Genomic DNA, 26,950 nt, shown 5'->3' with positions numbered 1-26,950 from the left:
CAAAGTGCATGGGGAAGATGGACTTAGGGTGTCCCTTTAATTTATAAGGGTGACCATTAACGATGACTAGGCAATCTTGGGGACCAAGATTACAACAGTAATAATCCACGGTGGAGGCCCATGTCACGAAAATATGGGTTATACCTTTTACAATCGGTAAAAGGATGTAATTAAACGGTCATATGAGAGTTTATTCCTTTAATGTGCAAAAAAATAGTTTAGTGACCTTTTAAAACAAATACAAAATTTTGATGGGCTAATATGATATTTACCCATAATTAAAAGAAAACCTAATATTTACGAATTCATGTATTAAAAAAATGCAATGTTAACAAAATTATATAACCAAAAAAACAAAAGAGAAAGGAAAGAAGGAATCATGTAATTTTTACAAAATTGTGTAACAAAAAAAAAAAAAAAAAAAAAAAGAAAAAAAGGAGTCATTGCATTGACTAATCACATGCATGCATTTAGTTTGAATTGTAAACAAAAGGTGCCACGGGTTGGTAAAGCCGCTACATTCGAATTTATTCTCCAACCCGTCAATCCCAATGTTCACGGAATCACAACCCTTTGGTATCACCGGTACTTACCCTCAAAAAACATACGATACCGTCCTCCCTTATGATCATTACTAATTTAACGATTAACTAATACATGGTCTTCGAATCATCTTAGTGCATCTATAATACATAATGTAATGAAAGAGTTGAATGAGATATATTGATTGGTTTGAATTCAATCATTAAACACAACTATAAGGGGATTGCACCTTGTAGTTGAATGGATTTTAATGAGAAAAAATCTTTTTAATCTTTAAATAAATATCATAAATTAGGTTTTGTAGTAAATGATTTTTTATTTATTTTATTTTATTTTGTAAAATCCAATGTATTATAAGAAAATAATAACAAGATTAGTATGAAAAACAGAAGGATCTATAAAGTTTAAAGGATTATGGATGAAAATACCCAAAAGAACCCCAAACAATCAAATTCACGTTGTGATTGTAGATTTGCATACATAAAAAATGGTATAATTCCGTGTACACTTATACAACCATATAGACTCGAACCGAATACGATGATCATTCAACCCAATAATGAAACCATATATCCATCTAATGAAGTGGAGAATTAAGGCCCTCCTGAGATGATAGAGAATGAGCAGGTTGGTGTCTCTTTGAAGGAAATGGTGAAGTTTTCCTGAAAGATGGCCTCTTCTTCAAATGATGTAGGGTTCTTCGGGTGTAAATCTCTCGAACCACCGGTTTCGCTTGTTCCTTCAACTTGAGTATAACGAAGAATAATAGTCGGTAAGAGATGATTATGGCCGCAACTGCTGCTAAGTCCCACCACTTCGAGTGGTCGAGTGAGATCCCAAGCACCGTGGTAAGAATAAACTCGCCTGGAAGCTTTGGTTCACCTTCATATTCAGAATCAAATTCCAGTCCGATCATGTCGTTCTTGTATGCTCCCTAAGAAAAACGCATTTTAGAAGAAGCATTCATGTGGACATCCATGGAGTTTTAAAGTGTTACCTGTAACGCCCATGACATATAATTGATATACGAAACTGGGTATCGCCAGAAGACCTTCGGGAGTTCAGGGAGGAGACGAAAGAATCCCGCTGTCATCATCATAACACCCTGTAAATAAATCAAGATTGTATGCATTATTGGATCATATTCACGTCCGACCAGAGAATGTAGACAAACATATATATTAAGATTTTATATTTTTATTGGTGAATTCAAGAAGCTCGATTGTCAATGAATCTTACAATGAAACCTGCACCGATGATGATTCCCATCATGAAGTTTGGAACAACCGCAGCAATCACCATCATACAACTCTCAACGGCAGCAATCGATAACAAAAGATCAAGGCAAGCGTACAATTGATGGATGAACCCCGAATGAAATTTCACCATGTTATAAGTAATCAGTGCAGTACTGAACGACATGAATGCCAAGAATGGGAGTGATGATATGAAGTTCGAAAGAATGAACACGCCAACGCCATAGTGCCCATTGAGCCTTTCTCGATGGAAAATCTGCATGGAAACAAATCGATCGTTTAAACGTTACAATCTATCAAAGTCATCAATTAATCCAAACGTTATACTTGCCTTCATTTCTTCAATGAACGAAGGGAAGCCTCCAATGGACATGAAGATCATAAAACCAGATATGAATCCGCCACAAGCTCCACGCGCTAACATAGCGTGATAATTCGTCCCAATATCATAAAATACAGTCCCGACGCAGATAGATACAGCGATGTACACCCCTATCCTCAACCAGTAGTACCCAACATCTCTACACATGTTTATAAATGATCTCGTTGTTAATGTTGTTAGCTGCTTCCACCAACTGGCCTTGCTCCCGCCCATTCTTTCAACCATAAGTCCTTTCTACGAACAGTTTTAAAACGATCGATCAACAAACTTATATACTGATATATATATATATATATATATATATATATATATATATATATATATATATATATATATATATATATATATATATATATATATATATATATATATATAATAGCAGATAAAGAGTAAACATAAGATTACAATGGTTGAGATTTCTTTGATACTGGTTCTTGCAGCTGCTGCATATTTCGAAGATTTGAATTTGTGAACAAGCATTCCTTTGATATGAGCCGTTGTTGAACAAGATAAGATGGTGTCGCATATGCCTTTGGTGTCCTGCATTACATAAAACGACGATTTAGTTAATTAGAATTTGTAGTTTGTGTGCATAATTAAGTGAAAAACTTCGTACCAATTGTCTTTGAGAACCTTGTAATGTAGCGTTGATCCTATCGAAATCTGAGTTGATACAACGAAGGAAGTGATCGGAAGGGTTTCTTCGACTTGGACATGGTATTCCAGCATCAGAAAAAAACTAAAATCCCATCATTAAGTAAAACCAGAACATGGTAAAGATATAAAAAGAGTGTAGTCAAGATACCTCTATGGCCAATTTGGCTTCACCAAAGAACACGGTTTCACCTCCGGACAACAAAAACAGATCATCAAAGAGTGCAAATACTTCACTGCTCGGTTGGTGGATCGAAGAGACGACTGTTCGCCGGCCATCTCGAGCCACGCTTCTGAGAGCTTGAACCACGAAGAAGGCGGAGGCGCTGTCGAGGCCACTGGTGGGTTCATCAAGAAACAAGAGGGTTGGTTTGGTGAGAATTTCGAGGGCGATACTGAGTCTTTTCTTCTCACCACCACTTATGCCTCTTAAATGCCAGTTCCCGATGAGTTTATCGGTACAATCTTGAAGACCCATCTCGATTATAGTTCCTTCAACAATGTCATTGAGTTGAGATTTGGTTAAGTCTCCCGGTAGTCTGAGTTTTGCCGAGTATGTGATGGTTTCTTTCACGGTGAGTGTTCCGAGTAGTATGTCTTCTTGGGTAACATAAGCCTGAGTTCAAAATATTTGCTAAAAAGTTAGATATTTTAAATCAAAAATTCACTCAAATAATGTGTCACGTTGAACACCGTAGATGGGTGGGAAATCGGTGATTCGGGTAACGGACAATTGTATCGAAATGGTTTGGGTTTGGTCCATCAAGTTGTCAATGAATTGTTAGGGCATCCTCAATCCTTTAAATTTATTAGAGTTTAATGGATTGAAACATCATCATTTTATTTACTATACAATTGAACTCAATAGAATTCAATAGAATGTATATTTAATAGTTAAAATGTTTTATTTTTTCCATTGAGGAGTTCAATGGTCATTGAACTTCATATCTATTGAATATCAACATGACATCACACAATGATAGAGTTTAATCTATTGAATGCCAATTAGGCATGTCACCTCATTCAACTCTCTCATTATACTATGTATTGTGAATGCTCTTATCATTATATTTAAATATTTAAATTTCATAAGTGATATATAAATGTATCTAATAATAATAGAGTAAATTAGAGTTTTGGTCACTCTGGTTTACATGCTTCTGCGGTTTTAGTCCAACTTTTTGATTTTGACATGGCTCGTCTATTCCAAAAGTTGCACATGTAAAGCATGTCTCCTTTTCGTTTAAGTTCAAAGAATCAGTAATTTAGGGTCCCCAATTAATACTCGTCTGGCCAATTAATCGGTTAACATCGATCCACCGATTAGTTAACGTCAAACGTTTTTTACAACCTTAGATTGTAGCTAAGGTTTTACAACCTTAGATTGTGTATATGAAAGATAGAGAAATTAGTTTTTTAAAAGATAAATGGACTGGGTTGGGTTGCTAATGAGGATAGTCTAAAGAATGTTAACATATTCACTATTAATCCCATTCGAGCACATTTTTGCCTCTCCCACTTTTGACATCTCCATAGTTGGCATCTTCAACACCTCGACGATCATCAAGACCAACACTTCATGTAACTCCAATGTTTCTAGCAACACCCTAGAACCCACACCTCACTCTTTCTCGCCTACAAATATGGAATTAGCCATATGTTCCTCCCACACGCTCTTTCCTATGGCCTTATCGCACATGCCCCTTCCTCCTATTTCCTTCCTATTTTGATTTAGGGTTTGCGATAGCTTTATAATTAGCTTTTTAGGATCAGTTTTTGAGATAGCTGGCATCTTCGACACCTTGACGATCATCAAGACCAACACTTCATGTAACTCCAATGTTTTTGGCACCACCCTGGAACCTACACCTCACTCTTTCTCGCGTACAAATATGGAAATAGCCATATGTTCCTCACATGCGCTCTTTTCTATGGCCTTATCACACATGCCCCTTCCTCCTATTTCCTTCCTATTTTGATTTAGGGTTTGAGATAGTTTTAGAATTAGCTTTTTGGGATCGGTTTTTGTTGAAAGGATGGGTTGTAATTTTATGATATTTTTTCCTCGGTGAAAGGATAGGGTATAGGAGAGTTTTATTGAGTTGGTTTTTCTAGTTAGTCTTTCTCAATGAAGATTGTCAATGGCAGGTGAGTAATGATGGTAGGGTTGGTGGTGGTGTGTAGATGTGTTTTTTTTGGTTTTCTGGTAGCAACAATGGTAATGTGGTGATAGTGTCAATGGTGGTGATGTTAGATGGGATTGGTATTTAGAGGTATGGTGGTTGGTTTTCTACATATAATATGTCCCTCATAGCGTGTGGGAAGATAACGCTCATAATTATACTGAAAGTAAACAAAAGGTTCCATCTATGGCCTTTTTTTAGAAAACAACAGGGGCAACTTTGAAGTGTTTTTGAAAGTTATCCTCACATTGCCACTTTTTGGAAAAAGCATGAGGACCATTTCTAAAGCTTTATCTTATAAGAATTTGGTATATGACATTCTTAAATATTAAATATTATGGTTTACTGTATTCTTATGAGATATTAGGTTTATTACATACACATAAAAAAATTGTCCATTTGAGTATTATCATTATATTTTTCTTTTTAAGAGAGTTAAATTTAACGGTTAAACGCACAAATGACATCTAACTTTCATTTAATTTCTAGTTTATTCATGGTAGTCAATCAACAATAAAATACTTACATTGTACCAATCTTACTTGTTCCCTCAGATGAAACTTTTTCCAAATTCAAGACTTTTTTATGGATTTCAGAATTCAATCATCTGATTAGAATTTTGAAAAAAAAAATTATTATATCTTTCAAAAATTATTGAAGGTCACGACTCAATTCAATTAGTTTTATTTTTATTTTATTTTTTTTGCAATAGCCAATATCATTAAAAATGTCGACAGTTAACAAATGGCTAAACCGCAACCAAAAATACAATATAGGAAAAGAAAATGAGAAACATATTACAAATCAAGACAAGATTATGGAATGAAGCTAAATGAGTAAAAGTCAACCAGATTCACTCAGCACAACCACTACATCTATTTTGACTCATGTATTTGCACCACGAAAATGAATTAGAGATAATGACATCCGCTACCTTTATGGGAGATGCATGGATATTCTTGAATTTTTTCTCATTCTTGGCGACCCATATATTCTAGAGTATACAATACAATATTGTATTGCCAATCGATTCCTTTTTATGACGGCTGGCCCAAATGTTAGTAGAATTGAGAAATTCCATAACACTTGAAAACCTTCTAACCTCTATTACACACCAATTAAAAATCCAATAATGTACATTATGTGCAAACTCACAGTGGAGAAAGATGTGGTCTACTGATTTGATACCATTATTGCAAAGTCAACACATATGATTTGAATATGCATTCCTCTCATTAGTAAGGTATCTACCACTAGAATCATGTCCATTGAGGCACGCCATACAAAACAACTGACATTTAATGGGTTTATTTTGACCAACAAATCTTAGGGCCCTTAAATAGAATCAGTTTCGAATCGATAAGTCGCATCATACCGCTCACCTTATAAACAACATATAATGTCATGTTGAAACGGAAACCATAAGTTGACAAGACACCGCTAATGTTCAGTTCACCTATGTCCCTATATAGTTGAAGTAGTTCATGTAATTCCATCGAGTTGGAGGGCTCCTGTTTCCAGCACCAAGAGAAACCATTCGCGGGGATATAATCTTCAAGTGAACCATATTTAACCGATTCAATCATATAAAATTTTTCTTGAAATGGGATTGTTCCACACCAAGCGTTGACCAACACGGGAGAACATGAGGATGATAGACATCCCTTAATCTATTGCCTCCATTTGATTCCAAAATTCATTTAATTTGTAACAGAGTCCAGATATTGCCAATTGACGGAATCAAAAGCTTTCTTGAAATCTACCTTGAATAGATAGATATTTTTATTTACTTCTTAGACCATGAGTAAATTTCATTCATGATCAAGGGTACCTCAAGAATGCTTCAGCCCTCAATGTATGTTGATTGCACTTTATCTACCATCGAACTGACCACTTCTTTTACACGTACAATAAGAAGTTTAGCAATGATCTTGTACACACATATGATTATGCTGATAGATCAATAATCCCCTAAGTTAAGTGGGTTTAATACTTTTGGAATTAAAGTGATGAATGAGGAATTACAACCGATGACTATGGCCCAAGTTCTTTCAAAGTGTTTTATGTATCTTATTATATCCCCATCCATAAGATCCCATATGGATTTGATGAGTTTGATGGTAAAACCATCAAGACCCGATGCGTTGTCCCCCGCACAACACCAAAATGCTTATTTGATATCTTCAATGCAGAAAGAAGACTCCAATAACCTACTCTGATCAGAAAATAGTCACTTGAAGTTGGAACTAATGACCCTTGGCCTAATAGGCCAAAATTCATGAATTTTTGCAATGAAAAAACTTTTAACCTCTTTTTGATTTCTTTTAGATCCGACACCCAAACCCCATTGATTGTAGATCCATGAATTCTATTTTTTTTGTTCTTATTTTTAATCATACTATGGCAGTAATTAAAATTTTCATCACCATCTTGGATCCATTTTACCTTGGTTTTCTGTTGTAAATCAAGCTTAACAATTCTTTCAAGTTCTGAAATTTTCACCTTATCGTTTCTTCGGGAAGATCTTTCATCCACAGTAAGCTCCTTGGATTTGGATATTCTTTCCAGATTATCCACCTTGATCCTTAACTATGCAAGATTACCATTTTCTTTTAGACGTTCAGCTGTTATCCAGCCAATTAGGATCTTCTTGACATGCTTAAATTTGGCTAACATATATATGTTCGCCGATTCAAAGCCTTTGTATTCTTTATTGAAGGTGGTTCTGCACAACCATGCGTTAAATAAATGGAAGAGGGGAGAGACAGGCTTGGAGTCAGCATTGAAAGCCGCTAAAAAGTGAATGTGTCACACGGGTCGAGGAAGTTAAAAATTTTCTATTAAATTGTATTTTAAGATATACTAAATTGGGTTCCCGCCCGTCCACTTTGGTTTCCTGCTTCTGCAAAGATATGGAGAGGGATCGCCCTTTGGATGATATTCTAAGACAAAGAAGTACATCATATTCGGGATGAGATTTAAAATCGGAAAACCGAACCGAAACCGGAACCATTAGAACTATAATATGTAGAACCGATCCGGGCTCCGAGTTTAAAGAACTGCTTTATCCGGGTATCAGGTAATTTAGGTTTTGGGTTCTTCAGGTCCGGGTAGACCGGGTTTAAGAACTGGAACAGGTGTTAGAAACTGGAACCAGTTTCTATGAAAAGTTTAAATCATGTATATCACATTCGTTTCAAGTCGGATTGGCATGCGGTTTTTCCAAAACGTAGTTTAAAGTTTTTACATGAATTTACACTATAATTTTATCATTTTTTGTTTCATATTCATTGATTTATATTCCCCCAAAGTCGAGATATCAAAGATGGAAATTTTCTATTTTTCCGTTTTTTTTGTTTTCTGTGAAAATTTTAAAACAGACATATTTAATTAATTTGAAATTGGAGTAGCATGAGATTTTTTATCAACGTGTAATTTACAGTTCGTACATTATTTAAGACTATAATTATGTCATTTGGTTTCATACCTATTGACTTACATTCCCCAAAGTCGAGATATCAAAGCTGGAAGCTTTCAGTTTTTTTTATTCTGTAAAAACTTTATAACATACACAACTAACTCGATTAAAATCTGATTAGCATGTTTTCCAACGTATAGTTTAGAGTTTTTAAATAATTTTAGACTATAATTTTGTTATTTTTGGTTTAATATTTAATGACTTACAGTCACCCGAAATCGGGATATAAAAAACATATAATTTTCAAAGTTCAACCCACTAAGTAACTTCCAAAAAATTATGGTTTTCTCGGGTTTTCTGGTTTTCCGGTTCTAGACTCATTTTACCCGGTGATAGTTTATTTTATTTACTTCTTTTTATCGTTTATTTTAGAATTTTTAGATATTTTTATTATTAATGCATTGTATATTCTTTATTTTCTTTATTATGGATCGTACTGGGTGCTTTTTATTTTACATAAGGTATTTTGCAGGTTTTTGGTGTTCGTTGCGGTTGCGAGTTGATTGGAGACGGGCTTAGTGGGCTCTCGAGAAATTTTTGGGTTTGGCGGATCCATAAAAGAAGTTTTGGGCCTTAAGAGTTAAAGACTTGGATATTTTGGGCTTGTGAAGATGGGTCATAAACTTTTATTTTGGGCTTGGAGTATCCATTTTTGTAGTTAAATGATGATTGATTGGTTTAAATCATGTGGATATGGAGGGGACCAAAGGAATCTTTGGTAGTAGAAGGGTGGAGTGGAGGAATGAAGAGCCAATAGCATTACAACAACACTTGCGCGGGTGGAATTTCCGTCGTGTGGGTACCCGCGCAACTGCCCAGTTTGGTCATTTCGCACACCAAAACCTTGGGGGATCGGATCTAGCAGCGATGACTTCGATTTTACGCCATTGGAGAGCTAAAGAAGGTGATTTTGGAGCTTGAAACCCATTTCTTTTCATCTTTCCAAGTCATTGGTAGTTTCTTTGCAATTAGACTTTTGTGATTGTTATTTTGTTGCCATGAGTGGCTAATTTCTCTATATTGTTTAACTTTGGTTAAAACTTTTGAATGTTTGTGAGTTTTTGAAGGATTAATGCTAGATTATCAATTATCTTATCTTTATGGTTCTAGATCATATTTCTTATGCTTGTTTAATGCTTTGATCATGAGCTTGGCACTTGAATGAGCTATTGTTAGTTTATTTCTTTGGTTCTGCATTGAATCATTGAAATAACTTAAAACAAGGGCTTTATGATGGTAAAAATCATCTCTAGTTTATGCATCATAGCTACTTTATGGATGTGTAAGCATTGACATCCTCTAGGAATTGGGGATTCCTTCTTTCTTAAGGCTAATTAACTTCTTGGGTTCAATTGCTTCAATTAAACCCTTGATCTTGATTAAGAAAGTGTGTTGTGGGCTTCCCCAACCTCCATACTACCTAAGAGGAATCTTGGCATATCATGATTCATGATTGTTATAACCAATTTGGGATGAATGATAAGCTTCATGTTGAATCCTAATGATAAACACACAAATGTTCATTGCGTTGCATTGCCTTAGTTAACCAACTCTCTCAAATATTTGAGTATCTCGCTATCTTGCTTAATTGCAAGTTTTTAGTTATTCAAGTCTTTTAGTTTTCAAGTAATCAAACAACCCCCCCCCCCCCCCCTTTAGTTTAATTGTAGTTAGTTAGTTTATTTACAATAGTTCTTTTAGATTGCATTGGTGATTAAGTACAACCATTTCCCCAAGGATCGATACCCCTTTTTACCATTATATTACGTTTTATTTGCAAACAAATGGTGTAATTTGCTTGGTGGACTTGACATCCCATTAAGTTTTGGCGCCGTTGTCGGGGAAATTGGTTATTCTTACTTGATTGTTTATGCCTAGGTCTACAAGAACCGGTGAACTACTCTACAATCCATAAATTGAAAAAGAAGCAAAAAGATTGAAAAAGTTAGCAAAACAAGCAAAGCAACAACAACTTGCTCAAGCCTCTTCATCATCTCCACTAATCAACATAGAAGATCAAGTTCATACTTCAAGTGATACCGACACCGAGCCGAATTCTCCAATTGTTGTTCAATCCTTTGAAGACATTCTGTTTGAAAATTACATAGCCATGAATCACACTCCACCTCACAATCCCAACCCAAACCCAAATAATCAAGATGCCAATACACCACCCCATCAACCTAGACAACACCCACAAGAACCTCTCATTGATATGTCACCTTGGAATCAAGCCCCTCCTCAAAACCAACTCAATTATCAAACCCCACAACCACACAACCAACAGTTCCACCAAAACAACCAACCTCAAACCAATGCTTTCAATTTCAATAACAAGTACATTACCTAAATCAACCCAATTACCAACACCCTCTAATGTACCAAAACCCAATGTACCAACAACAACAACCTCCTTACAACCAATACCCTAACTACCAACCTTATCCACCACCAATCTATAATCCCCAATAATACCCATACATACCTTACCAACAACCTCCCAATTACATGTAACAATATCCCAATCACCCCTTTCCACCCAATCCCCCTCAAGAGTTGACAATTCGACAAATGATGGAGACGGATGTTACTCAGACACCTCATGCTATTGTTTATCCTGCAAACCGTCGAGGAAGTGAATTGAAGTCAAGTTTCATACATCAACCTACCAAGTTCCATGGTTTGGATAGAGAAGACCCTCAAAAGCATTTGAAGTCATTTCATATGATATATGTTAGCATGTTACCCGAAAATGTTACATTTGATGATTTCAAGCTAACCACCTTTCCACTCACCTTGTAATATAAAGCTAGAGAGTGGTTATACTTACCACCGGCATCTATTCACACATGGGAAGAGTTACTCAAAGCCTTCAATAGAAAGTTCTATCCCACCTCCCGGATATCAAGCCAAAGAAGTGACATTTTGGGGATTCGTCACGGAGAGAATGCGACTTTTCATGATTTTTGGGAACGATTCAACAACTTGTGTACAAGTTGTCCTCAACACAACATTCCCGAAAAGCTACTTTTTCAATAATTTTATGAGGGTATGAATGAAAAAGATCTAATGATGATTGATGCTTCAAGTGGTGGTGACATCTTCAACAAGACACCTCAAGAGATAAGATCACTTTTTGGAACCATTTCTCAAAATCAAAGGAACTTTGGAATTTGAAATGAAATGAAGAGAAATTCTCCACAAATGGTTGGCGAAGTTAGCAACACCTAAGACTTGGAATCAAAGCTCTTGGATTTGACTAATGTGCTAAGTCAAATGGTGGTGGGAAGCGGTCAACAATTGATGGTGTGTGGCATCTGTGCAATGACGGGGCATTATACGGATAAGTGTCCCTCACTTGGTAGTGAACCGGAGGATGTTAATGCAATGGGAGGATATCAAGGTCAACCAAGACCCATTGCTTTCAAAATAACTACAACCCAAATTGGAGGAATAACACAACCAACCCATACCCACCAAAGCAAAACCCACCACATGTTATGATGAGACCCCAATTTTCTCAATACTCAACACAAAAACCTCCATATCAACAAACATCTCATCTCACTCCAAATTACCAACAACCTCCACAACATGGCCAATCCAATGGTAACCATCAAATGAGCCTTCAAGAACTTGTTACTTCTCTTGCTCAAAGCCAAACCCAATTTCAACAAGAAACCAAGAACACCTTCTCCAACATTCAAGCACAAATTGGAGACTTAGCCACCGCTCTCAACAAGATGGAACAAAGGGGTAAACTTCCATCTCAAACCAAGAAGAACCCCAATGTGAGTGCAATAACTTTTGGAAGTGGAAAAACACTTGGAGAAGCAACCCTAAAAGAGTTTCAAGAGAAGAAGAAGAAGATGAGGTTATTGTTGTTGAGCCTCCGAAGGTTGAAGCTACTCCAAAGGACCCGATTATGCCAACCATTGATCAACCCAACTCTTCACACAAGAACATCAAGCCATTGGTCATACCACCACCTTTCCCATCCCGGTTGGCTCCCTCAAAGAAACTAGAAGAGGAGAAAGAATTTCTTGAGACTTTCCACAAAGTTCAAATCAACTTTCACTATTGGATGCCATAAAGAAAATTATGCGCTATGCCAAATTTCTTAAGGATTTGTGCACCAATAAGAGGAAGTTTAAGGCGAATGAAAAGATTCAAGTCAATGCAAATGTGTCTGCGGTTATCCAAAAGAAGCTACAACCTAAATGCAATAAAATATATATATATATATATATATATATATATATATATATATATATATATATATATATATATATATATATATATATATATATATATATATATATATAAGAATACCTCACCCCAAGCTTAAAATCAAGCATTGTCCTCAATGCTTAGGATGAGAGTAAGGAAGGATCATACTAGGATCAAGGTGGAGGAGGCCTATGAGGGGGGTAACCGCCTTCAGGCCGAAAATGATACCAAAGATCCTCCATGTAGTTGTTGGCGCGAGCTTGCTGCTCCTCGATGCGGCGAATGGCTGTTGTACTCTGGTTGCCACGGAGACACAATGAAGCAAGTTGACTGTAGATATCAAGACGGAATTCATGCTCGGGATCGGGATCATTGTGTTGCTGATAGGAGTGGTACTCATGGTGTGGCTGAAAGTGTGATTCCGAGGGCTAATCATGATAAGGTGATGGCAATTTTCGGATCGGGAGGTCATAATGGTCTTCGGCCTCAAATAGACTACCAACATTGGAATTGTCGACTTGCATTTCATCATCATCATTGTGTAAGTCTTCAGGAAAGAACCAAGTATCGCGGTCGCTGGTGGAAAAGGCAGAGATGCTAGGATTAGGCAAGATGTAAACTAGTTCCTTGACATGATTGAGCCAAAAAAATGCTTATGACGGGTAGGATGAGGTATCAGTAATTCCATCCGGGTGAGAGCTATGCAGTCAAGGAGGAAGAGAGGTGGGTCATCCACTGGCACATACTCAGACTCGGGAAATTGAAGGCCCACACCCAAACCAATTAGGGTAATGAAACCTACGATGCAAATATCGCCAGTGGTCTTCGTGCGGATGTTGTCACATTTATCCAAGAGAAAGGTGGCGAAACCGGGACAACATCAACACAGTCGAAGGTGGCGAAATCTCGTTCTGGTTGACAAGGTGCCCAAGAAACTGCACCTCGCGCAACCAAAACTCACATGGTCTTGTCCCAGTTTTGCCACCTTTTTCTTAGATAAATGTGACAGCATTCGCACGAAGACCACTGGCGATATTTGCATCGTAGGTTTCATTACCCTAATTGGTTTGGTGTGGGCCTTCAATTTCCCGAGTCTGAGTATGTGCCAGTGGATGACCCACCTCTCTACCTCCTTGACTGCATAGCTCTCACCCGGATGGAATTACTGATACCTCATCCTACCCGTCATAACCATTTTTCTTGGCTCGATCATGTCAAGGAACCAGTTTACATCTTGCCTAATCCTATCATCTCCGCCTTTTCCACCAGCGACCCCGAAAATTGGTTCTTTCCTGAAGAGTTACACGATGATGATGATGATGATGATGAAATGCAAGTCGACAATTTCAATGCTGGTAGTCCATTTGAGGCCGAACACCATTATGACCTCCCGATCCGACAATTGCCACCACCTTATCATGATCAGCCCTCAGGATCACACTTTCAGCCACAACATGAGTATCAATCCTATCAGCAACACAATGATCCCGATCCCGAGCACGAATTCCCTCTTGATATCTACAGTCAGCTTGATTCATTGCGTCTCCAGGGCAACCGGAATACAGTAGCCATTCGTCGTATCAAGGAGCAGAAAGCTCACGCCAACAACTACATGGAGGATCTTTGGTATCATTTTCGGCCCGAAGGCGGTTACCCCCCTCATGGGCCTCCTCCACCTTGATCCCGGTATGATCCTTCCTTACTCTCATCCTAAGCATCGAGGACAATGCTTAATTTTAACCTTGGGGTGAGGTATTCTTATATTTTTTTTTTTTTATTGCATTTAGGTTGTATATTGTTGCATTTAGAGTAAGTCATTTAGGTCATTCATAAAAATTGCATAAAAATTTCAAAAATATTGCATATTTTGTTTCTATCTTTTCTAATTTTCATAATTTTTAGATGCATTCTAGTTTAAGTCCATGCATTTTTGTTCTCTCTTGTCTTCTCATCCCTATATGTACCATAGCACCGAGTCATAAGTATTAAATCATAGATTGGTCCCGAGTCTTGATATGGAATTCCTTGTATTTGAGAAATGGGACACGTTTTGAGCCTCACATACCACTTTGAGACTGCTTGTGTGGGGGTCAGATGCAGGTAGCTGGATTGGGTCTAGGTGCAGAGGGATATGGTTGGTCAAACCGATGTGTGCGAGCAAAGATTAGCCCGGTATGGTATTTTGAAGACATTGAAGACTCGCATCTTGGTTTTGGGGGGAGTACCCCTTAGTACTCCTGAGTCTCATCCGAGCCTTACTTAATTAGATTCTCACCACCTTTTTAGGATAGTTCATCATTTTTATAGGGGTTTAGAGTAGATAGTTAGATAGATTTTGTTTATCACACATTGCATTGAGGTGCTTGATGAACTTTGAAGTGAGTCCCCCAATTCATATCTTTTGGGACCAAGTTTTTCGGTAACACCCATATTTGAGTCATATCCTACCCTCTTTAGTTGATCTTGGCACATTGTCAATGATCATTAGGTGTTCATGTTAGCCTCCATCCTATATTATATGGTGAAATTCCTTAGACCTTCCAAGAAGAAAACACAGAAATAAAGAAGAAAAATAAAGAAAAAGAGCAACACAAAAAGAAGAACAAGAATCCAAGTTCAAGACCTATGGTTTATTATAAAAAAAAAAACAAGAGAAATAAGAAGACAAAAGATCAAGCAGCAAAGAAAACTGAAGACCGAAGTTCAAGATTGAATATGTAAGTTGTTAGGTTTAGGTTACTTAGATTTTTATTATTTTATTTTGGTGAAAAAAGGTTATGACGATAAGACGGTAGACTGTAAATGACAGTACAAGGGAGAAGCCTCTGAAACCGGATGTTTGCCCAGAGGCCATGCTTCAAAGCCCTATTTCGTTATTATACACTTTAGTCTGACAAATGAAGGAATCATAGTGTGTGAATAGGTTCATTTCCTTCGTGCACTATGGTCTACATTGGTGATTCAAAGTGCCCCCACTGTACGCATCCTCTGTTTCCTTTGTTTTGCACACCGCGACCGCATCCAGCCGGAATCTATTCGCCCATCAATGTTGTTTATGGCTTTGAAGCGGGGAACATTTTGACGATGCGTAGGGTCCATGAAGGACTAATTCTGACCATGTTGACTGATATTGACCAAGTTCTATGGTATCTTTCTTTTTCTCTTTTTAGTTTAATTCATCCCGAGTTCATTTTAGTCTTGTTCTAACTTGAGGACAAATTAGGTTTAAGTTTGGGGTGATTTGATAGTTTATTTTATTTACTTCTTTTTATATTTTATTTTAGAATTTTTAGATGTTTTTATTATTAATGCGTTGTATATTCTTTATTTTCTTTCATATGGATCGTATCGGGTGCTTTTTATTTTGCATAAGGTATTTTGCAGGTTTTCGGTGTTCGTTGCGGTTGTGGGTTGATTGGAGACAGGCTTAGTGGGCTCTCGAGGCATTGTTGGGCTTGGCGGATCCATAAAAGAAGATTTGGGCCTTAAGAGTTAAAGACTTGGATATTTTGGGCTTGTGAAGATGGGTCATAAACTTTTATTTTGGGGTTGGAGTATCCATTTTTGTAGCTAAATGATGATTGGTTGGTTTAAATCATGTGGCTATGGAGGGGACCAAAGGAATCTTTGGTAGTAGAAGGGTGGAGTGGAGGAATGAAGAGCCAATAGCATTACAGCAACACTTGCGATGACTTCGATTTTACACCATTAGAGAGCTGAAGAATGCGATTTTGGAGCTTGAAACCCATTTCTTTTCATCTTTCCAAGTCATTGGTAGTTTCTTTATGCAATTAGACTTTTGTGATTGTTATTTTGTTGCCATGAGTGGCTAATTTCTCTATATTGGTTAACTTTGGTTAAAAATTTTGAATGTTTGTGGGTTTTTGAAGGATTATGCTAGATTATCAATTATCTTATCTTTATGGTTCTAGATCATATTTCTTATGCTTGTTTAATGCTTTGATCATGAGCTTGGCACTTGAATGAGCTATTGTTAGTTTATTTCTTTGGTTTTGCATTGAATCATTGAATTAACTTAGAACAAGGGCTTTATGATGGTAAAAATCATCTCTAGTTTATGAATCATAGCTCCTTCATGGATGTGCAAGCATTGACATCCTCTAGGAATTGGGGATTCCTTCTTTCTTAAGGCTAATTAACTTCTTGGGTTCAATTCTTCAATTAACCCCTTGATCTTGATTAAGAAGGTGTGTTGTGAGCTTCCCCAACCTTCATACTACCTAAGAGGAATCTTGGCATATCATGATTCATGATTGTTATAGCCAATTTGGGATGAATGATAAGCTTCATGTTGAATCCTAATGATAAACACACAAATGTTCATTGCGTTGCATTGCCTTAGTCAACCAACTCTCTCAAATATTTGAGTATCTCGCTATCTTGCTTAATTGCAAGTTTTTAGTTATTCAAGTCTTTTAGTTTTCAAGTAATCAAACAACCCCCCCCCCCCCCTTTAGTTTAATTGTAGTTAGTTAGTTTATTAACAATAGTTCCTTTAGATTGCATTGGTGATTAAATACAACCATTTCCCCAAAGATTGATACCCCTTTTTACCATTATCTTACGTTTTATTTGCAAACAAATTATGTAATTTGCTTGGTGGACTTGACATCCCATCACCCGGTTCCAACCGACACACTTTGATGTTTCTAGGTTTTCCGGTTTCAAACCCACTTTAAACGGTACCATACTCAGAAACAAACCAGAAATAGTTCCTATATACCGGTCCGGTTTCCGATCCGACAAAATCTCGTTAACCGGTTTTCGAATTTTCTTGATCCGGGTCCATCCGAATCGGTCTTGGACCTACTTTAATCCCAAATTCCTATACCCTCTCTTTGTTAACTCTTAGTTAAAACCTCCAATATTTGAACATTGAGCATCCCATATAGGAGGTTAGTGCCCATTATGATACTAGGTAGTTGGTTAAGATATACTAAGTTGGTTTACACAAAAGAAAGTTATTTTTTAATAATATTATACATAAATTATATATATACATTTGGTAAAAATATATTTTAAATCAACTCCACCCAAACAAATTTTCATTCGTTAAGAAAAAAAAAAAGAGATAGATTTGGATAACTTACAATCGCCCCATAGTCGAGTCTCTTTTTTTTCCCATTCAGAAGAACGTTCCCGGTCATTATAACATTTCCAGTTAATCTTCCTGCATATAATTTAAATTTAAAATAAATCAGAATATATATATATATATATATATATATATATATATATATATATATATATATATATATATATATATATATATATATATATATATATATATATACTTATGTGAGTGTGTGAATAAATGTGGATCAATCAATTGAGAAAAAAAATAGTAACTTTGATTATAATTAATTATGGTCAAATTTTAAATCAATTAATAGGCATAGTTTCATACCCTTATATCTACACCTCCAAGTTAAAGAAATTAGGGCATCCTTGTTGAAAAGGTACAATGTTAACCCAAGAGACCTTCCATGGCGGAGGATCAACTACTTTGATGATGACGAGAAAGATAGAAAAGCATATGCTATTTGGGTTTCAAAAGTCATGCTTCAAGGAACTATGGTTCAAAATATTGTAAACTATTTCGATTGGTGGATGGAGAAAAGGCTAATTGTTCATCGCCTAGCTCAAGCTTCCATTGAGGTTTAACTTCTCAATTTCTTAATTTCATCTTCAATTATGTGACTTTCTTTGGTACCTATTTGTATCACTAAGCCTTGTGTTGGAACGATGTCCCCACCACCGTCTGTCGCCCTTTTTATCTTGTCGGCGAGCATTATTTCTCCTCCTGATGTCGTAGCCCCTTGAAACAACACCTAAGTTGTCATTCCCTCTTCCCCGTTATTTTTGTTTTGACTAGGGGTGTTCATGGGGCGGTTCGGTTCAGATAGTAATAAAATTATGAGATGTGACCACGGGGCGGGTACCTCATGCGCACTAACCGAAACCGAACCGTATTGAAAAAAAAAAAACCAAACCGAACCGTATGAAAGCGGGTAACCATAGTTCGGTTCACACGTACCCAGTAAAATGTAAAAAATTAAATTCAATTGAAACTACAAACTTCATTTTAGTTATCTCTTTCTTAAAATTAGTAAGTCAAAGAGTTTAAAAAAACATAATGAAGTTTAAAAAACGTAATTAAGTTTAAATAGCATATATTATAATTTATATAATAAATACAATAATAAAAATAACAAGAAAATCAAATGGATTTAGAATTACAAAATTGGAGTTGTCGGTATGGATTTTTGTTTAGCTTATTAGACTCGTAGATCAATCAAAACAATATTAATTAAATAATATTTTTTTTTACTTTATATATATATATATATATATATATATATATATATATATATATATATATATATATATATATATATATATATAATCAAATGGTTTGGTTCGGTTATCCGTGGATACCTAAATATGAAAACCAAAAACCGACCCGTTGATATCCGGTTTTTTCGGTTTCGGTTTTTTTCAGTTTCGGATTGGCCGGTTCGGCTCGGTTTTTCGGTTTTGCGGTTTCTTTGCACACCCATAGTTTGCTGATACATACACCTGTAAATTGGTTTGTGGTATTAGATCTTGAGTTTTTGTGCGTAGATTACCAACTTCTGAAGCGCATTTCAGGATTATTCAACTCCTTTGATTCTTGGTGATCCTCGTTTTTTCCTTTTTTCAAATCCTAGAGACGCCTTTGGTTTATTTTTGTAGGTTTCTGGTATAAAAACTTTTGCCTCTCAATTGTTTGTGAAAATGCTTTGTATGTGTTCTTGCAATATGCACTAACATATGGTTTTGTCATTTTTATGGTATCATTAGGCTAGTTATTTTTCTTTGAACTCTATAATTAACTTCATGCAGTTAAATAAATTAGTTTCACTTAGTACTTTTATCAGTGTTATCTTGGAATGGTTTAAGATTTCAAGTTTTTTGTTGTTTGGTTTCTTTGAGTTGGGTTAAAGCAAAAAAGCAACTGATGTTCGTTAAATGGTTTAGTTTGATGCTAGTAATGAGTTTTTGGTTATAAGATTCAAATGGGTAAAGATGTTGGTTTGCTCATTATCTAGAAGTGTGTTGGTAGACTATACATAAGATGGTTGTGTCTTTGTCGTCCATGACCGTTAATTGGTGGTCTTATTTATTGTAACTTAACAAGTTTTAATCTATAGTTCAAATATAGGCTTGAAATTTTGGATGAAGTTATGTTTTACTTTGTGTTTTTAATTTGTACATGAATTGCAGGTGTGTTGTCTAACCTGGTGCATTAGTACACCTTGTTGAAAATTCTAATAATGAGAATCAAGATGATGAAGAAACAAGGGCGTGTGAAACCATTTTAAAAGACATGACATTCTTCTGGAGTCATAAGGTCAAAATAAAGTCAATGTTTGTCTGTGACTTAAACTTTTTTCCTAATTAAAAATAAATAATATTGGTACCAAATGTTATAACTTTTCTCTTTTGTTGTTTGTTAGAGGAAAACATTAGTTGTAATTGAATGATTTTTGTGTTTAGGTTCAAATGCGAAGAGGTAAAGATAGAGACATGTGACAACCATAAGATAGATTCTTTAAGAATGCATACTTTTTTTTAAAGAATGTAGTATATATTATATATATTTTGTATATTCTTCAAGCATTATGACAGATTCTTAAAAAATGTAATATAACAAGTTTTGTATATTATTCAAATTATTGTATATTTTTATTTTATGTTATAAAATGCGTGTTTTATGTTATAAGAATAGTTCTGATTATATTGTAATACATTATTTTTAAAGAATAATATGCTATATAAGGTATATTCTTTAAGATTATTACATAAATTATCATACTCTTTAAGAACGAAAGAATCAAAATATATATATATATATATATATATATATATATATATATATATATATATATATATATATATATATATATATATAGAGAGAGAGAGAGAGAGAGAGAGAGAGAGAGAGAGAGAGAGAGAGAGAGAGAGAGAGAGAGCTGTAATGTATGGAGACTTAGATGTGGAACCTTCAATACTAGTCATTTTGAAGGAAATTATATCAAATCTTTTATCAAAATGTTCAAGATCGTGTTTAATATATATGTAAACTATGATAATCTCAATAAAAGATGAATGCTATTTTTTTTTTTACTTCGATAACACCTCTAACATATTCTTCATTTATGCCTAACATAAGTGTTGTTATGTCTTAAAAAGATGTGCAAATTTCATTACTGATTTCAAAGGAAATTTAGCTATTTAAATTTCTATCATTAAATTTTGAATGGCGAATCACATATCTTTTCACACTTGATTTAAATTTAAGAACTAACAATTCATAACTATGGGTTTCAAGCACGATTTGCAGAATAAAGCGATTAACAAAGCAGTGGTGATAAAGAATAAGGATTAAGTATTCATATTGATTAACATGTAATAGATATATGGCACGACCAGAGGAGAAAAACGAAAATTTTAGGATACAACTTTAAAGAATATCTTGCAAAACAACAATGCATCGAGGGTTCTGTATCCAACATTCCATAACTAACACCCACATATTCCCTTTTATCATATCTCTCTCTCTCTCTCTCTCTCTCTCTCTCTCTCTCTCTCTATATATATATATATATATATATATATATATATATATATATATATATATATATATATATATATATATATATATATATATATATATATATATATATATACTAGTTTATAACCCATGAGAACCACAGTTTTAAAATTAAATAAACTTTCATATTAAAAAAATTAAAATTATTAAGCAATTATTTTAAAAGTTTTACTTAAAAGATATTTTTTTACTTATATAAAATTATTATCGTTGATTTAAATAAATACGTGAAGTTATATCAGATTATAATCTGTATTAATTATATTTTATTTTTTAATCTAATGTTTTTAATTTAATATAACTAAAGTGAAAAAAAATAAAATTTAATGTAATTATGGTGAGAAATTTAAATTTTGAAATTTGAAATGGATAATTAATATGTTGACAAGTGACATGATAGGGTCATATAATTTTAATGAAGAGTTATAATGTAATACCACTTGTCAATAGGAGATTATATCTATTCATTTATTAGAATAGCGATATATATATATATATATATATATATATATATATATATATATATATATATATATATATATATATATATATATATATTGAATGAAATCATATTCTTAAGAATATTATAAGGAAACATTCTTTTTCATGACATTCTTTCTTCGGTCTTCTCTATTTATTGAAAGAATTCTTCGATTTTTCGGTATGATTTGTATACTATCAATTCTTACATATCCAAAGAATGTTAGTGATTTTGATAACCGGGTATTCTTTTTGATTTATGATAATTTTGTACTCCTTAATTATCTCAACTTTCTTATTGAGAATTAATCAAAATGTCAGTTATGTCTTTATAATTATTATTTTAATTTTCTTTTATTAAAATAAAATGTTTATATGTATTATATTTTATTGTATGGTACACCATATAATCTTAACCATCTATAAATCAAATCTAATGGTCCAATACTCATCATACTCACACACAATATATATATATATATATATATATATATATATATATATATATATATATATATATATATATATATATATATATATATATGTGTGTGTGTGTGTGTTTGTGTGTGTGGAAAAGTCCAATATTAATGGTTCTCTAAGGACCCAAATATTTTTTCAATTTTAGAGCTTATTTATTATCAAAAAAAACTAAAAATATCTAAATTGAAAATGCTAAAAAATATATATTTTTCGGATTTACTTGTGTGAATTCAAATTCAAATCGTGAATATGCACAGATTCATACTATGAATTTGATGAAAAAAATAATTTTTTCATCAAATTTAGTATAATTGGAAAAAGGTAAAAAGTTATAATTTCTGTATTATTATTATTTTTTTTAATAAAAAACAAGTTTTAAATATTGAAAAAAATTTCTGGTATTTTGGTTTCAAGATTAATAATAATTTTTTTATTAAACTTTATCTTCTCTCTCTTTTTCTCTTTCTCTCTCTCTCTCTCTCTCTCTCTCTCTCTCTCTCTCTCTCTCTCTATATATATATATATATATATATATATATATATATATATATATATATATATATATAATCGACTACTTTCATAAGCCAAACAAAACTCATTATTTTAACACTATTAAAATATAGAGAGCACATAAAACTAGTATGCTTATACCTACTCTTATTACATCAATAGGACGTGATACTACAAATGACTCAATCAATGACACAATAATCACATGATATTGCATGAGACAGATGCATTATATATGTATGATGGTATTTATTTCATTCTTATACAACCATCAATGACTTAGTCTTATGGTAAATGCATACATAAATATTGGAGTTTTCTATATTTTAAATTATTTTTATTATGGCTCTTATTAAAATAAACGAAAGACTCGTAATATATCTTTCTGTTAGAAGGTTCAAAATTTAATGCGAAGTCATATTTTATGAAAAATAAACATACAAAATATGATTGCGCGGATGCAAAAGGTTAAGAAGGTGGGGGCACATTTTAGTATGGTTCTTTTTATAGAGATTTTAATTTATCATTAAAGATACATGTGTATCTATTTTATAGTTATATAACGTATTTCTTGTTTTTTGTTATATAACATCGAATATGTGGTGTGGTTTTAAGTTTTAAAACATGATGATGCAGACACTTTTGCCTAACTTCAAAGCAGATTGGGTTTATTTAATTGTTACATTAAGTTCTCCCAACAAACATCTGGCCCGTTTTAGTATGGTTCTTTTCCACGAGCAATGTCTATGCGATCAAAATTTTGAAATTTTTTATTCGTATCATCAAACAAAAAAGTGTATTATCTATAGATATTTACTAGAAAATAAAAATATCGCGTTTTGTAAAAAAAAATGGAGTTTATATAGATATTAATAATATATTCAGATTTACGGATATTACTTAATAAAAAAAATTTATAATTATTATACATAAAAATAAAACAGTGTTAATAATATATATCCTTTTATTCAAAAGTGAGGCAAATTTATATTTATATGATCAACTTTGATTTTTAATTATATAATATTACAAGCTAGTCACAAAAGTGACCAAAACAGACAGTATATATATTAACAAAATGATAATATTCTTGCATACAAAGAATGTTTCGAAAAAGTTGGCTCCATGGATAAACTTCTTGCATCCTTATTTTAAAAAATATGCACTTCTTATTTTGGGTATTTTCTGGTTATCCTTAATAATATCATATTTGGTATGCTAATCACGATCAAAAAATCAACAAAAAATGATTTTTCCTTCTACTCTCAACATATTAAATATGTATTAAAAATATTATCCAGCTAATTTCCAAATTCATGCTATTTGACCAACTTTTACTTTGGTTATTTGAAGTATTAGAATTTAGAAATGCAATGAATGAAGCTTCCCGACCACCCCATGAGCTCAAACAACCACTCTCTGCCAGCAGTAAACACCAGTAGCTACCACTCATCCTCATATTAACTTTCTTTGTCAGTACTTAAAAAACTCATTTATATCGTTTTCTATTTATGATAGTGATGATATATCACTATTTTATTAATTAAAGTTACTGTAGAAGCATGGTTTTTTATATAGATATACAACGTAAAATTCCAAAACAGCATAATTGTATATTCATGTCATGTGTTGTCCCAATAAAACCACGTACTTTTAATTAAATAGGTGTACCATTTGATATGACCGGTTTAAACAGTAAAATATCTATCAAACCGATAGACCCGGTTCATCTGAATTACAAGGTTATTTACTTTGTGGGAAAATTACTAGATATAAAATTCTTTTTGGTCACAATCCTAAATTAAGGTTGCTTTTCCTTTTCTCCATTTCACTTCGTTTAAAAAAAAAAATAGCTAAAAGTAAAGTAACTTTTCGTTTCTTGGTATAACAAAAATGGTTCACAAGTAAAATCATGAAAAAAGATAATCGAAATATTAAGTAAATGATAAAGATTGAGTCATTCAAAAATATTATATTCATTACACACCAGAAGGCAAAAGGCTATTTTCTGGATTTTCAATTTTGTCCCTACTTTATGACATATTAAACATTTCTTTAAAGATATAAAAATTAATCAAAACATTTATTAAAGTTTATTATCTGAAATATTCTATGAATCTTATGAGTAGGAATGAATAATTATTTTTTGATCTTTAAATGAGAAAACCAAGTATTCAGATATATGATTAAAACTCTATACTAACAAGAAAAACATGTGTATTGTAACATTAGATTCGAAAATTTTACATACGAAGTTGGTTTTCTTTGAAAAAAATACGTATTAAACTTATTATAAAAAATACAAAAAAGTATTTTTGGAAATTCTGTTGTCAAAAACTAGTGAAATCTGTAGAACATCTATGAATACTTCATACTTGTAAACATAATTATTATAAAAAGAAAACATAGATAAATACTATTATAAAGTTGCACAGAAACAAGACAAAATATTTGTGTCACCTAATACATCTATATTCTTTTTCTTTAACAATAATAAATATATCATATGTATATTTTGTTAAAAAATAAAAAAAAAATGGATAGATGTATACCGGCTAACGAATCAAGAAGTGTGGATTTCCCCGAACCAGAAGGACCCATGATTGCCATGATCCGAGACGGCTGAGCAAAACCACTCAACCCATTCAGTATCCTCCTCGTCGGCTTGTTACTACTATTTGGAAGCACCACCGTCAGATCTTCCCATACCAAGTAAGAACCGCCGCCGCCGCCTCCACCACCACCGCCGCCACCGCCACCACCACCACCCTCCATTGACGATCCCACCACCTCTATCTCCATCACTCTCTTTATAGTACCATTATTTTTTGTTCATAGTTGGTTTTTGGGTTGCATGGAGACTTTATATATATAGACAAAATCAGGGGGGTAAGGAATTAAATGGATGAGATTAGAGAAGATAAAACAACGGGCTTTATGGTCTGGGAAGATGTTATTACCCAAAATGAAACTGCAGGGTTATTTACCGCTCATTGCACCAAAGTAAGTTTTAATGCTACCATGAATAGAGTTCAGAAAGTTGGTAGTGTGTGTATGTGTGTTAAATGCTTCAAATACTAAGAAGTGTTTGTAATACACTTTCTTAGCGTGTATAAGTGCATATCTATTTGTGTGCATTGTTTAGGGACACTCAGATTTGTGTTCAAACTTTAAGGTGAAATAGTAAATAACAAACATTGAAAGAGTAAATTACAATTTTGGTCCCTATGGTCTACACTCGTTTGCATTTGTAGTCTAAGTTTCGAATTTTTTACACAGTCCATCTTTGTGGTTTCCGGAAGTTGCTCCGGTGGTCCCTAAGACTAACTCCGTCTAAAATGCACCGTTAAAAAAGATTATATGCCCCTCACATGATATTAAAATCATCTTTTCACCTATGTCTTCTCTCCTCTTAACATCTGTTTTATAATTTAAAGACACCCTTTTTTCTTCCTCCTTAAACCAACTTCCTCCATTCTCTGCTTTACAAACAATCAAGCACACGATAATGAAAGTAAAGAAAATGGTGATACGTGAGTGTGATAGTTAGTGAAGCAGTAATCGTTACATCATGTACCAATCTCAAGATGTCATCTAATTATGGTCACATATTTTGGTGTTATTTTGAGGTGCTATCTAATTATGGTTTTGGGTGGTTCGGTCCCCAATGTTTCCTAGGGAACGTGTTGTTATTCTGATAGCTTATTTTATTTCCTTATTTTTATTAGTTTATTTTAGACTATTAACTCTTTTTTATTAGTATTGCATTGTATATTCTTTATTTTCTTTATTATGGATCGTATCGGGGACTTTTTATTTCGCATGAGGAATTTTGCAGGATTTTGGAGCTCATTGCGGTTGCGGTTTGACTGGAGTTGGGCTTAGTGGGCTTTCCGATGCATTATTGGGCTTGGCGGATCTACCAAAGAAGATTTGGGCTTAAAAAACAAAAGGTCTGGATGAAGTGGGCTTGTGAAGATGGATCTTGGACTTTTATTTTGGGCTTGGAGCATCCACATTTGAAGCTAAAAGATGATTGTTAGATTTGAATCATGTGGCATATGGAGGGGACCAAGG

At 33.8% G+C, this 26,950-nt stretch overlaps 1 protein-coding gene across 1 annotated transcript; it reads right to left on the bottom strand.

Moving 5' to 3' along the window:
• Positions 1 to 916: 916 nt before the first annotated feature.
• On the bottom strand, positions 917 to 25,939 carry LOC111894147 (ABC transporter G family member 15). Its single transcript, XM_023890236.3, has 9 exons — positions 25,426 to 25,939; positions 17,838 to 17,917; positions 2,987 to 3,451; positions 2,798 to 2,920; positions 2,587 to 2,721; positions 2,131 to 2,415; positions 1,783 to 2,055; positions 1,541 to 1,648; positions 917 to 1,477 (listed from the first exon to the last, which is right to left on the bottom strand). The coding sequence occupies exons 1-9, from the start codon at positions 25,673 to 25,675 to the stop codon at positions 1,121 to 1,123; spliced, it is 2,076 nt and encodes a 691-aa protein (XP_023746004.1). The 5' UTR covers positions 25,676 to 25,939; the 3' UTR covers positions 917 to 1,120.
• Positions 25,940 to 26,950: the final 1,011 nt, after the last annotated feature.

This window comes from Lactuca sativa, chromosome 6 (assembly GCF_002870075.4).
Source record: "Lactuca sativa cultivar Salinas chromosome 6, Lsat_Salinas_v11, whole genome shotgun sequence".
NCBI classification, from domain to species: domain Eukaryota; kingdom Viridiplantae; phylum Streptophyta; class Magnoliopsida; order Asterales; family Asteraceae; genus Lactuca; species Lactuca sativa.
This window is presented reverse-complemented; position numbering and strand designations above follow the sequence as displayed.

Coding starts and splice junctions, on each gene's coding strand:
- LOC111894147 (XM_023890236.3), bottom strand. CDS start 25,675: ATGGAGATAGAGGTGGTGGGATCGTCAATGGAGGGTGGTGGTGGTGGC. Junction 17,918..25,425: donor ACTTCTTGATTCGTTAGCCG/GTATACATCTAT, acceptor AATTATATGCAG/GAAGATTAACTGGAAATGTT. Junction 2,921..2,986: donor AAGCCAAATTGGCCATAGAG/GTATCTTGACTA, acceptor ATGGGATTTTAG/TTTTTTTCTGATGCTGGAAT.